Genomic DNA, 14,627 nt, shown 5'->3' on the forward strand with positions numbered 1-14,627 from the left:
GCACCATGCAATCTCCCAGTAGACGTTGCACCGTAGATAATGTATGTAAATAAGAGATCTACTAGAGCAGTGGGAGCAAGTAGATCTCTTCTTTGCATGATCAATCCAACAATGTATGTTCGTCCTAAGCCAAATATGTGCTGAGTTGTCCGGCATAGTGCCTCTAGATGACCCTTCATGTATTCGATGATTTCAGTGTGTTAACCATGGTGCTGAGGGTCTGGATGTATGATACACAGATTCATTCCATATTCGGATCATTTGGCTTGAATGTGTGATCCTTGTTAAGGTGGAGAAGACCAAACATTGCAATGAGATTTAAGCATGAAGGGTAGATATCAAACTCGAAGCTCTGCTCAAATGCTTGTACAGTTGTTTGATCGTTAAGTTAAGGTTGTGTCAAAGTAAAGCGATACTCCTTTTGTGTTCTACTAGTTGAAGCTGGGAGTATACCTGCACTGACTGCGTAGGCTCTGACCCATGCTGCTAATGGACCGTGAGTAGTGAAGTGTTAAGCTTGAAGTCTAGCCTGTCACCTTTAACTTTGCATATCTATCAGCCAGAGTAGGTCTAAAAGGAACCATAGATGCAGTGTCTTAAGATGGCATCATACCTAGTGCATATGGTAGTATCAGTAACTGATCAGACTTTAGGTATTCAACCGTAACTCATTGCTCAGGTAAGGTCTGGTCCTTGTTGGCGGAAGTAATCAGTAGACTGATTAGAGAGTTGGATCATATATTGGTTCAGTCTCTTCGCCATCATATAGCACCCTTCCAATGGTTACATCACGTCTTGATCGGATCAGTTCAACCTTCTCTTTGACTTTAGCATTATCGGCCATGCCAATACGGATGTCTACAACTCCAGCTTGGGGAGCGGCAACCATTCAGACTACCTAGTGGTGGATTTGTTGATTGTTAGATTTTAAGTGAGCGTAGACAATGAGATGATTAAGAAATAGGGGGATGAGGAAACCGGTCATACATGGTCAATAGGATGAAAGTTGAGGGTTGTAGTATACTTTAACCGTTTTTATGTTCTTGGATATATATGTACTACATTTTCAATTCCCTTTTACTACAGGTAGGACATTAGCACATATGAGAACTGAGATAGATGCTTATCTACTCCCTGAAGTTCGTGGATTGAACAACATCTAGGCAGACCCACAGTTCTACGTGTGACATGATGGTACTCCGATAAACAAGCCAAACGCATACTTAACATTTGTTGTGATCAGTCAAGCATGCCAATTCAATTGCGATATCCGAGATACTGGCATGTTGAACAACAACTTACTGAGAATGGAGGATGAGCTTTGGCTGAACCCGCAACAAGTTGAAGGTAACAGGCTAGACTAAGCTTAAAGCTTACACTGCTCACGGTCCATTAGCAGCATGGGTCAGAGCCTACGCTGTCAATGCAGGTATACTCCCAGCTTCAACTAGTAGAACACAAAGGAAGTATCGCTTTACTTTGACACAACCTGAACTTAACGATCGAATAGCTGTACAAGCATTTGAGCAAAGCTTCGAGTTCGATATCTACCCTCTATGGTTAAACCTCGTTGCAATGTTCGGTCTTCTCCACCTTAACAAGGATTACACATTCAAGTCAAATGATCCGAATATGGAATGGATCTGTGTATCATACATCCAGACCCTCCGCGCCATGGTTAACACAATGAAATCATCGAATACATGAAGGACCATCTAGAGGTACTATGCCAGACAACTCATCATCCATTTGGCCTAGGATAGACATACAATGTTGCTTTGTATGTTGCTTTGATCATGCAAAGAAGAGATCTAAATGCTCCCGCTCTAGCAATTCGAGTCGATGTTGCGCCACCACCTGTGCAGAGGATTATGATAGTCAGAGCGGCTACTAGAGAATGGTCGGGTTTATCTGTTGGACGGATAATGAATGAACTATTCGTAGATCATCCAATTTGGACAGAGTGTTAATAAATGCAAGTGATCAATGCAAAACTTAGGGAATGTAGTATTGCAAGGGCTTTTGAAGAACCCGGAATAGGACAAGTGAACAACAATATCAGTAACTTGGGATTCTCTTTTGAGTATAAAAGAAGGTTACTTCAGTGTAAAAAACAAGAGGAGAGTCACGCAGCAAGCATGATCAGCTGATCTGCCATGCCCAGCTGCTGCAGAAAATCAAGTACTTCAGAGAATCAAATCAAAGGATTCCAGCAAACAGTGAAACAGACACATGCAGACACTGCTTTAATTTGCCAGTACTGCCAAAGCACACGAGAGTTTTGTTACTTTTGTCGATCACGCATGCATTGCAGCAATGCCAACGAGTTTCATTTTCAGCCAAAGTCTGTTCTGGCTGCTTCTATATAAACTATAAAGTCCATAAACCTTAACCCTCCATATATAAGCTTCGATCCTCTTTTTCCTCTCTCTCTCTCTCTCTCTCTGTCTCTCTTTCTCTCTCTCACTTTAAACCCAACAGTACTACACAGCCGTTTACTATTTTTTTCTCCTTCTTCTATCTTGCTTGATTGCTATCAAGTAATTAGACGTTGTGTGTTCTGAGGGAAAGCTTTATGGTTCAGTGCATTTTCCTCCTTCCCAAACAGACTTTGTAAACTCAGTGCTTTTACATTCTTTCTAGATCTTCTTCTCAACTATGAATAATTGAATTTGAAATATTGGTGTTGTCAACTAAATCCCATTTTGTTTTGTTCGGTGTTACGTTAATGCCGGGAAATAACTCCAACGGACAATACCACAAGGTTACAACTCCCATAAGGTTCTGACCAAGGCCTTTGATTCTTCCAAGTTCCATCCTCACAACAAAGCCAAGCTCAAGGCAAGGGCACAAGTCCTTAATTTATTATATATATATATATATAGTCACAATTAAGTACTTATGTGCAAACTATATATAAACAACCAGAAAAACAATTATAAACCAAAACAAAATATGATGGATTTCTTAAAAATCGAAGATAATAAACTAATTAAACTTTGTTCTTTGCTGAATATTTAAGAACAAGTTCAGTTATTAATTAAATTATGTTCTTTTTATTAATTTGACCTTATACCTAAACATTATATATGTAGCGAAAATAATCGCTGGGAAAAAGATTTTTCTTGTAGTGGCTAGAAAAAATACAATACAGAGATCAATGGTTGAACTGAAATGGGTTTGAAATTATTTTGTAACGTTCTTCATGAACTCTATCTGTAGTAGCAAGTTAAGTTTCTCATTCTAAAACTTGAATCTCTTTCTAAGCATATATTTGTTAGTGATATGCTTTTTATAGCCCTAAGCCAGCTTGTTGTTCATAGACAAAGCAACCCATCAAGAAAGCTGGGAATGCCATGGGTGACCGGATAGGATGGTGGTTATGAAAATTATCAAACAAAGGTTATGAGATACATAAGTAATGCAAACCCAAATTGATATGAGGTTATCTAGGTCCAAATTCTACGTTGATTATATTAAAATACTACATTAAGAAGATTAATCTGTACAAATATGGAAGGAAAAACTTAAATATATATCTTCCTTGGACTGAGGATAATATTAGTTATTTCCCTTCAAATCATATATTTATGATCATTCTTGCTTTATTAGTAAATATTTAGTTTTAAATTTGGAAATAATTCTGATTTTGATTTTTGACCAAATTTTTAGTACGATTATTGTTTATTTATGTATTAATTTATCATACAATAATTTAGATTTTTTCATCTTTTAAAAAATCTTCATAATTTTAAATTTTACAGTTATTTAAGTCCGGCTTATGGGCTTTAAAAAATAATTTCGAATTTTATTATAAATCAATATTATTCAGAATTGTTTTGTCTGTATTTTGGGAGAATTGTTTGTCTTCGATCTCTGTGTTGATTACTTGTTGGAACTAATAGTCAGAATTAATCTCTATTCTATCCGGCATCGAAAGGGTGGGAAACCTAACAAACACCTAATGAAATATAAGTTATTTATTACATGATCATAATGTTATATGAGTCATGAGTTCCTGTGTAATAATTGAAAAACAAATGGACATTTTTTTTATTGATCGTTTGAGATTTTTGAGCAGTTTGGACCCACATAAGTATCTAATGTTAGCGTATCTAATGTTAGCTACCTTGAAAAATTTTGTATTCGAATTGGATACTCCAATTTGGACAAGAAGAATTAAAGAGAGATCAGGAGTCATCAAGATCAGTCTCACATAGCATTCTCATTGTGCAATACAGTTGTAAAATGTGCAAATATCGTGCAGTCATTTTGAAAAAGAGTGGAGTTTACTATTAAAAAAATAATTTATTTTTATGTGTATTTCATATTTATTCATTTTTTTTAAAATAATTATAAAATATTTACGTACCAACTATCATTTCTCAATCTTTAATAATTTATTAAAGGACATGCAAGTGAAAACAGCATCGTCAATGACATGGGATTCTCGCAGATCACTAAAAAAGAAGGTAACTTTAGTGAAAAAAAACATGAGGTGAATCACGCAGCAAGCATGAGCTTGAAGATCTGCCAAGCCCAGCAGCAGAAAATCAAATTCTTCAGAGAATCAAATCATACGATCATCTATGCTATTGATTCCCCGCCAGCACTGCCAAAGCACGCGAGAGTTTTGACCAACATATATCCATGGCAGCACTGCAGAAAATCTGTCCTGCAAGACTTGTACTCATATCTAATTCTTGTCCTAGAAACTATTGTTTTGAGAATACTTTTTAGATGCAACTTGCACTATATGTACTATAAAGGAGAATGGATAAATTACCAATTACGTAAATCATAAAAAATGAAGTAAATTAAACATCTAGAAATTAGAACAGTAAAATAATCACATGTAGCCTATGTGATAGATCACGTGCATAAAGAATTCATTAAAACCAAAGGTTAAGGTTGTGTTTAGATGTTGAAGTGAGTTGAGTTGAAATGATAAAATATTGTTAGAAAATTATTTTTTAATATTATTATTATTTTGAGATTTGAAAAAATTGAATTGTTTATTATATTTTGTGTTGAAATTTAAAAAAATTATAATAATGAATTGAAATGAGTTGAGATGAATTAAAGAACCAAACGAAACCTAAGTGTAACCAATAACCAATCCATGATGATCATAAAAATACTGAATTTTTTATTCTTTACATATTTAATCTTTTGTTATTATAATTAGATATAAATATTTTATCACAAATGTTTATTTTTCTTTATTGCTAGCATAAAAGTGTGTTTTTTTTTTAATATTTAAAAATAATATATTTTTGCACTAACGGTTAAAGTGAATGTCACTTTGGAGGTAGAATAGCAGCATCCTTACACACACGTATGTGTATATATATATATATAAAAGAATAATAGGTTTACATATAGATGAGATGAGATGAAATTATCTCTGTATCTAAATAGGGTCTTAAAATGTAACCATGATATTCTTCCGTTATAAGATAAAGGCTTCTCATAAAACTACGAGATCCATCTTCTGTGGAAACTTAAAAACCTTTGGAGTTCAAGCTTTTAATGTCTTAGTATTCATGTAAAGATAAAACCCAAATCCTCAAAATCAAGAGCTTGATGTTTGGTGTTAACTTCAAAGCAAAATACTGTTCTTAGTGGATCGACCTTACGCAAAGATTTTGGTATATATGGTTCAAGGTTAGATAAATGCAATGCTGTAAAAAATGCAACAATGCAGATCATGATCATGTGATTATAACAGCTTCTGGCTCTGATGTTTGGGGTTAGAGTTGTATCAGGCAAACAATAAACAGACCCAATTCCCCTAACAAAAAAAAAAAAAAAAAAATCAGAATGAGATCAGTGTCACGCAGCAAGCATGAACAGCTCTACCACGCCCAGTACCTGCAGAGAATCGAATCAAATATTTCAGAGAATCAAATCATACGATCCCAGAAAACAAATGCATGCCCTGAATCAACCCATTACCCCATTACGGAAGCCATCGGACGACCAAATATCAGTCTTAGGTCTCCCAGAATGCATCCGAGCGGTTCATTCCATGCACACTACTGCCAATGCATGTGAGAGTTTTGACCAGCATTCATGGCAGAAATGGCTGGAAAAATAGTTTGAAATTTCATTCTGAGCAAAAGTCTGTCCTGGCTGCGTCTATAAATAAGTTCATAAACCATAACCCTACACAGCTCCTCTCCTTTACCTCTCTCTTTCTCTTCCTTTTAATCCAACAATACTACACAGCCATTTCCTTTATTCTCTCCTTTCTTGATCAATCTTCTTTGACTGCCGTATATCAGGTATGAGTACTTCTGTATTCTGAGGAAGAGTTTTCTGAATTCATTTTTTCTTTTCGCTTGAAAACTTTAAGAAAGAAAATGAAAAAAAATGAAGCAAGGCTTATAGAAAAGAGCAGTACTTTAAAGCTGAGTTTAGTGCATTTTTTTCTCCTTCCCAAACAGACTCTGTAACTTTACATTCTTTCTTGATCATCTTCTGAACCATGAAGTATTGATCTTGAAATATTGGTGTCAACTTGATACTTTAGTACAACCAGCAAAAAACAGATAAATCGTTGATGCGAGCCTTCTACTCTGTTTTTCTATTTTCTATATGTTGTTTAAAAAATCATGTGAAATAATCAAAAGGTTTCTTAGACAAAATAAATGGTTAAACTGAAGTTTTTACAGTGGAAGAAAGTAAATGTATGTTGGGCTATAGTAGTCGTGGAAGCTAACATCTGTTTTTAAACCTCAGCCAACAGTAGTTTCCGCTGCAACTATAGCCCAACACATATTTATTCAGTCACACTAACAAAACTCCATGTTTACCCATTCATTTGTTTTCTTAAAAACCCAAGTCTTTTCGTAATTATACTGCCACACCATATCAAAATAAAATGAAAAAGAAGTAACCCAGCAACAGTGAATTAACCCATAATTTATTTCACAGTACATGATCTTTTCTGATTTGAATTGAAAAATGTGTTATAATTATCTACTAAAGCTATGTAAATCGTGTGTAATCTATTCGATCTCTATAGAAAAAGATTGTTTGTTTCTTAGCACTTGGATGGACGGTCTCAGATTTTCCTGATTTCTGGTATGTATTGACTACTTAACTTGATAGTTAATTACTGCATCCAGTAAACAACAGAGAATTGTTTATTCTTTACTTCATTTTTCGTGTGTAATCTAATATTCTCTATAGAAAAAGATTGTTTCAGTAGCTTTATTGATTACACACGATTTATTCTTAACTAGTAATTCTATAAACGATGTGTAGATCTGTAATAATCCAATGATCAATACAACCGTTTGAAAGATATTTTATGAATATGAATGTATGTGGATGTGATGCCATAAGACTGCAGCCACCAGATATATTATGCATATATGGCTCTGCTTTGTGGTCAATTCTAACCCACATCATGACTGTCCATCATGTCCCACAATACTGCAGCCCTAAGATATTTCTCTTTTGTGGTCCATTCCAACCCACGTGACCGTCATATCTCTAAGGAAAGATCTCCTACACTCATAATACATTTGTTGCACTAACTTACAAGTATGCAGAGATGTTAAAAGTTTCTATTATTTTATCTGAGTTCAAATAATATTCAAACATCCGGTGAGTGTTATCTCAAAGTTACACTTGTTGCACCTTCATTGGTTGGAAATTGCAAAATTGAAACCAAGGATTGGTGGATTAGAGAGTGCCATATGTCACAAAGAAAAACAAAAGCAGGATCTTGAACTACCAATAGGGTTGAAGATTTGGATATCAGAAGAAGAAGCCTAGCTCAAAACCTACTATATATGTGGTATTAAAGTACGATTCATTTCCACCAGTACCAGAAGTTCAAGAACAAAGCTTGCTTTCTTTCTCATTCAACAATGGCCGCCTCAACCATGGCTCTCTCCTCCCCATCTTTCGCTGGCAAGGCAGTGCAGCTTGCTCCATCAACCCCAGAGCTCGGTGTTGGTCGTGTCAGCATGAGGAAAACCGCCAGCAAGTCTGTTTCCTCTGGAAGCCCATGGTACGGTCCAGACCGTGTCAAGTATTTGGGTCCATTCTCTGGCGAGCCCCCGTCTTACCTTACAGGAGAATTTCCAGGTGACTATGGTTGGGACACTGCTGGGTTGTCAGCTGACCCAGAAACTTTTGCCAAGAACCGTGAGCTCGAAGTCATCCACTCTAGGTGGGCAATGCTTGGAGCCCTTGGATGTGTCTTCCCTGAACTCTTGGCTCGCAATGGAGTCAAATTCGGCGAGGCTGTCTGGTTCAAGGCTGGAGCACAGATCTTCAGTGAGGGTGGACTTGACTACTTGGGCAACCCAAGCTTGGTCCATGCACAAAGCATCCTGGCCATCTGGGCTACACAGGTTATCTTGATGGGTGCCGTCGAGGGATATCGTATTGCCGGTGGGCCACTAGGTGAGGTAACCGATCCAATTTACCCAGGTGGAAGCTTTGACCCACTTGGTCTTGCTGATGACCCAGAGGCTTTTGCCGAGTTGAAGGTGAAGGAGCTCAAGAACGGTAGATTGGCTATGTTCTCCATGTTTGGATTCTTTGTGCAAGCCATTGTGACAGGGAAGGGACCCTTGGAGAACCTGGCTGACCACCTTGCAGACCCCGTGAACAACAATGCCTGGGCATATGCCACAAACTTTGTTCCTGGAAAGTGAGCTTTTGTAAAAGAAATGTCAAATTTTCCTTTTAGACTGATGTTGGCGATGTAATTATTTGTTTGTTTCAAAAAATCAATGGAGAGCTTGATCTGAATTTTGTGTTCTAGTAGTAGCTATATTGATCATAAATGTTAGTGACATCTTTCCACATAAACAGCTAATGGTCCAGATTCTCAAGATCAGACCCAGCCATGAAAATTCATCATTTCGAGTTGTAGCTTTATCCATGGAAACTTGGTTTCTTGAATCTTGATCCCAGTATCTATGATCGTTTTCTGGGTTAGCTCACCTCTCTTCGTGCTAATAACTTGATCTTAGTGCGGAGATTTGTTATGGATATAAGAGAATTACCATTGGCTCTAGCAAGTTGTTAGAAAAATGTTGGATTTCGTTATGTATACATAGTTAAATACTCTTGCAATCACTAAACAGAAAATAATTATAGTACATTTTTTGTGTGTATGTGTCGCACTTATTATCTTGATCATGACGTGGTAAGTACCATATCGGTAGGATTAAGAGTTTCAATACATAAATGCTAATCGTATTTAAGAAAAACGTACAAAAATCTTAATTCTACTTATATTGGATATGGTGAAATTTATGAAATTGGTATAATGAGTCTTGTACATAAGATTTTAAGTAAAATTGTAAGTCATTTTAATATATGGGTATTAATTGGGAACCTAGGTAAAACTTTTTTTTTTTTTTTTTTAATACCAAAGATCAATTCAAAAATTTTTCAATCCCAATGTAGTAATTTTCTCTTTTAAGTTTTTATTCTACTAATTCCACTTTGATTAGCTATAAAAGGAAATGAGAGTCTTGAAACAATGTATTTTAAGTCACATATTTGATGGGGAATTATTTAATTTCTTCGAGTTAATTATTTATACTATAGATAATGTATTTAAGTATTATTGAAAAATCAATTTTCTTAAAGTTCTCTTAAGGTCGATCATCTTTTACAGAATAATAGACAATGAATTCTCAAATAGAATAAAAAAAACTTGCTTGGAATGTCAATGACATTAACTTGTGGGCTGCTTGGCTCACCTCCACCGGTTTACACCGATTTTTGTAGAGATGATAGCCACGTATATAAAATCAATCCAAAGGTCAATACATTAACACGTCAATCATCAATCCAAAAGTCCGATCCGCTTTAACCGACCCGAAATGAAAAACATGGAAGCGGAACAATTCCGTTTTGGTTTCGGATTAGTTCGGATCAGTTTGGTTAATAGCCGATAACCAATTAAAAAGACCCAATGCATTTGAAACGGCACCCTATCCATTTATTCTAATACATTCACAAATTTCACTTGATACATAAGCGGTACACCAAGAGCCAAAAGGCAAGAATGAAAAACTTTCTCAAAGTCAAAACACGCATTCGCCGCCAAGTTCCTTTGGCCAATCGGCAATATTTTGATTTCTCACTAAGAGAATCAAATCAAGTAGAGTTGTAATCGAGCGAGCCGAGCCGGTCTTTGGCTTGCCGTGCTCGGCTTGACTCAAAACACTTAAATTCGAAATCGAGATTTTTATTTATTCTTTGTTCGAGCTCGACTGGATAAGCTAAACTCTCAACTCAAACTCGAGTTGAAATTGTTTATTTTTAGAATAAGATTTAATAATGAATAAATTAGATAAATAAAAAATATAAAAAATCTAATATTGAATTTGTACAACTAACAAGTAAAACTTCTATTGAATTATACGATTTTAAAAATTTATAAATAATTAATATCTAACTAGTTGAGATTTATTCATAATAATAATATATTATATGTCTACATATATTATTAATAGTTACACATAATATGATAACATATATCTATTTCATATGTGATTCTCACATACTAGTATATGAAATCATTAAATCTTATCGACTAATTATTGTACAAATTATAAAATATAGTTATGAAGTATATTTAATATATATACATAAGTAATTAGGTTATATATTATATATTTAATTATAAAAGTGCTATACTTATATTATTAGCTAATACATGATATATATATATATATATATATATATACGTATATAAACATATGATCATATTAGCTTGCCGCTTTTGTGTGACTTAAAATCTCCCCAAGTATCTGTTACAGTATCAACACCAAAGGAAATGAGAGTTTCTAGTAGGGAATAGCTTCAATGGGTTGTGCACTAGCTTTTACTTCTGTTTCTGATATGATCATATTACTTTGTTACAGTATAATTTCTGTTTATTCATTTTTCCACTTTGTTGGGTGAGTTCCCTTTTTATGCATATGGATTTAGTCCTGTTTATTCAGCTTCTATTAATATGCTCTTGGTGCTTTGTCTTCATGTTGTAGTTCTGTTGCATGGTGCTTTGTTAATGATGCTTGTTTTATCTTAAATTTCAATTGAGCTTGATGGAACCTATACCTTTGTCACATTCTAAATCAATTCCCGATGTAATTCATTTGGATAGGTCTATGCCTCCAAGTGATTGCCCTCTGCCTATAGCTAGTCCTAGTAAATGCCCTTCTATCACACAAAAAAGATTTCATGGGTTGTTGATACTGAGTAAACCTCTTTTTTCCTTTTCCTTTTTCCCAACCCTTTTGTCACGATTTGGGGCCTTCTACTCATTTTATATGGTGGTCACTGGTCTGGTTGGATCTGCACCTAAAGGATCTTCAAAGTGCGTTTTGTATGAAATTTAGAACCTCATTTTTATCCTCTGTTTGTGTAACTATTTTACATAGTACATATATGTAACATCTCCCAAGGTTTTAGAATAAAATCACTTTTAGAAATTCTTGGAGAAGTCGGAATGCTACTATTGAACCTAAAAACATATATATATTTTTTTTTCTAAAGGAAACGACAAGTACAAAAATTCCTTATAATAACTAGAGTCGTTTTGTATTAAAATACTAAAATTATAAATGAGAGTGCGTATAAGCATTTATTAAACTTTTTCAAAATCTATGCCATAAAAATCATAACTTAAATCTCTGCATATCATCTAGGCCACTATCACATCTCTCTGGACTAAGTCCCGTCTTGTAGCTTTATCGTCATCATTGTCCTGACCTCAGGTGGTTTAAAAATATAAAAACAAACTAAAATGAGATAACTCAACAAGAAACCAATCATAATGTAAACATATTTAACATAAGATTTTTCATAAAATACTTCATGATGAGAACTTAAAATCATGTTTGATCATGCTGATGCTTATGCTATGCATGAATGATTTATCTGAATTAACTCACTGATCTGATTTATCTGACTAATCTTACTTATCTGGCTGACCAACACACTTAACTCTGTGTGCAAGGTTGTGCACTAACTTCCCCTGTTGCAGCAAAGGAAGCTGACTGTGCAGTACTTGAGTATACTATGGTGGACCACGCTTGAGTCCGTGGCTTGCACGTCCACCTTGAAACTGCATTGGTACCATGTATCTGAATGACCATTTGATTAACTGTTATGAGTTTATCTTACACTTGATCTTATAAAAGCTTATGTGTTTTATACAAATATGATATGCTTGAGATGCATAATACATACATAACTATAATATGCAAAATGAAACATGATGAATGACGTGCTTGCAAATATCATGACATGCATGGTACATAAACACTGGTTTCGAAAGAACTGGTTTTAATAATAATATTTATAACTAGCTAATATATGTTAATCCTAATTTATAATCAACTACTTACCTTGTAGTGTTGCTTCCAAAATTTTTGACACAAAATAAATCAAGACACTGAATTGGGAGGTTTATGGTTTTTTTTCAAATAATACGTGAAAGATAGATATTTATAGAGAGATTTGGAAGATGGTGGTGACAAGTTTGAGTTGGACTCAGTTAAAGAGTTTTAACGTGAAGATGACTTGTAGAATTGTATCTCTATTGGAATAGGATGCCAACGAGTTCGAGTTCAATGCGGACTCGGTCACGATCATTCAAAAAGAGAGTTTGAGTGTAAAAACATGATCTAGTAGTTCATTTAATGTAGAATTTGGAAGTGATTGAGACTGTGTAGGAAACTTCAATTGATGATGAGTTTAAATTAAAATAAATTTCTAATAGTCAATCTTTAAATTCTAAAAGAGTCTAACTTATTTAATAAATAATAAATGAGATTTAACCTAGTTATTAAGCCTAATTAAAACTCTTAATCAATCTCAATAATTTATCGCTAGTGGACTTATCCAATATGGTCTATTAAATATAATTTAGGCCCAAAACAATTATCAATAGTTTGACCTTAGAATTATTAGCCGGGTCATTACTATATATCTATGGATTGTATATTGGGACCAAAGCCACCAAACTAAAAGGTTTTCGAATGCTCTCTAGTTCAATTTCAGCTTCTAATGGAAATTTGGACCCGAAACAATTCGAACCAAAGTTTGTCTTAGAATTCATTCAGCTGCATAGCCTAGCCAAATATCTAAGTGTTCATTTCATTATGTATTCCCTGACATGATAAATGATGTTACATCAAAGAAAAGATGATTAAAATGTAGATGAATGGCATTTCGAGTGCTGGCATAAACTATGTTACATTAATATATATGGATTGAGCAAGTTTAATAGCCACGCATATGATGTTGGGGCTTGTGTAGTAAATGAAGAAATTCATGGACCTAACTCATCTCATAAAACCGGTTCTACAAACGAGGATTGCTCATTCTTTCTAAATATGCCCAAGACCTTGTTCACAAGCAATGTGTGATTATTACTTAACAATAAACTATTATGTTACATTTTTTGTTAATCTTCAAAGTCCCATACCAATGTTGAGCAATGAAATTTAGTACTGAAATAATCATTCATTTGGTCTTACTGGTATATAATGATGTTATGATATTTTCTTGCATAGAGCTCTTTCATGAATATGGAACAAGGATGAAGTATGTGATGGAGCTTCTGTACAAGGCCATGGCAAAGTCATTGAAGTTGGGAGAGGAATTCTTGATAGATAAGAAGAGGCCATTCAATTTGTAGTTGATTCACACTCCTTCATGATGGTTGTTTGTAATTGATGCCTCTTGAATACTCGAAGTGTTCAAACAAACACTAGCATAATTTTATTACTTTTATTTGTATATTTTTTAATGTTTTACACAATTGCAAAAAGTCAATAGCGTTTCTAACGTTCATCTCCTATCACTCTTTGAACGCGATATGTATCATAATTTCAAGTTAGCCTTCAATGTGGCCAATTGCACTTTTTATTTATTTATTTTATCTCGAGCCAAACTTTCTTCAAATTAATTGCAACTCAATATGCCAATACAATAATCTCCTCATTTAAATCCAACTCCCATTTATGTTTTATAACGACACAGGATTGATGTGACTAAAAATAAACAAGATCAAACAAAATTATCGCTTGACGTCTTATTCAAGATTAAAAAGTTCAAGAATTAAACTACATGCATTTTGATGGGTCCACGAGTGCACTTTGAGTCGACTTTTTATTATTAAGAAATAATCAAGAATTGGTAAAAAGGATTTTTATTTTTTGTGTAGAATGGTAATCAAACCTTTTCTAGTAAAAAAAAAAATAAGAAGGAAAAACTGGTCGGGTTAGAAAAACCCTATTCTTCCAAAAAAAATGTTCAGGTCGGTATTTGGGAGTGTCTGTTTCAGAAGTCACTTAAATCAGGTTGGATGAACAGTGCTAAGTGTCATGATGGGTGATGGATGGTGGCTATGAAATCAGTTGCATTGATCACAAACCCTACATCGAAAGCACTTGGCCGCCAATGGTGGTCATCCAAACAAATTCTGGAAATTTTCCATTTTTAACGGTGTTTGGTCCCGATTACATATAAGAAAATGCTATGTTGCTCCTCCAAAGTGACCTCTCACTTTGGCCGCTAGTGTGAAAGTGTGTTTTTTTAATATTTAAAAAAAAATACACTTTTGCACTAGTTGT

At 34.5% G+C, this 14,627-nt stretch overlaps 1 protein-coding gene across 1 annotated transcript; it reads left to right on the plus strand.

The window, feature by feature from the left end:
* The first annotated feature begins 6,179 nt into the window (after positions 1–6,179).
* Positions 6,180–8,787, plus strand: LOC108990238 (chlorophyll a-b binding protein of LHCII type 1-like). Its single transcript, XM_018964130.2, has one exon. It carries the CDS (start codon positions 7,884–7,886, stop codon positions 8,676–8,678), a length of 795 nt encoding a protein of 264 aa, XP_018819675.1. The 5' UTR covers positions 6,180–7,883; the 3' UTR covers positions 8,679–8,787.
* The last annotated feature ends 5,840 nt before the right edge of the window (positions 8,788–14,627 follow it).

This window comes from Juglans regia, chromosome 4 (genome assembly GCF_001411555.2).
Source record: "Juglans regia cultivar Chandler chromosome 4, Walnut 2.0, whole genome shotgun sequence".
NCBI lineage: Eukaryota > Viridiplantae > Streptophyta > Magnoliopsida > Fagales > Juglandaceae > Juglans > Juglans regia.

What these genes read in the sequence shown, in the direction of transcription:
- LOC108990238 (XM_018964130.2), top strand. Translation starts at nt 7,884, where the DNA reads ATGGCCGCCTCAACCATGGCTCTCTCCTCCCCATCTTTCGCTGGCAAG.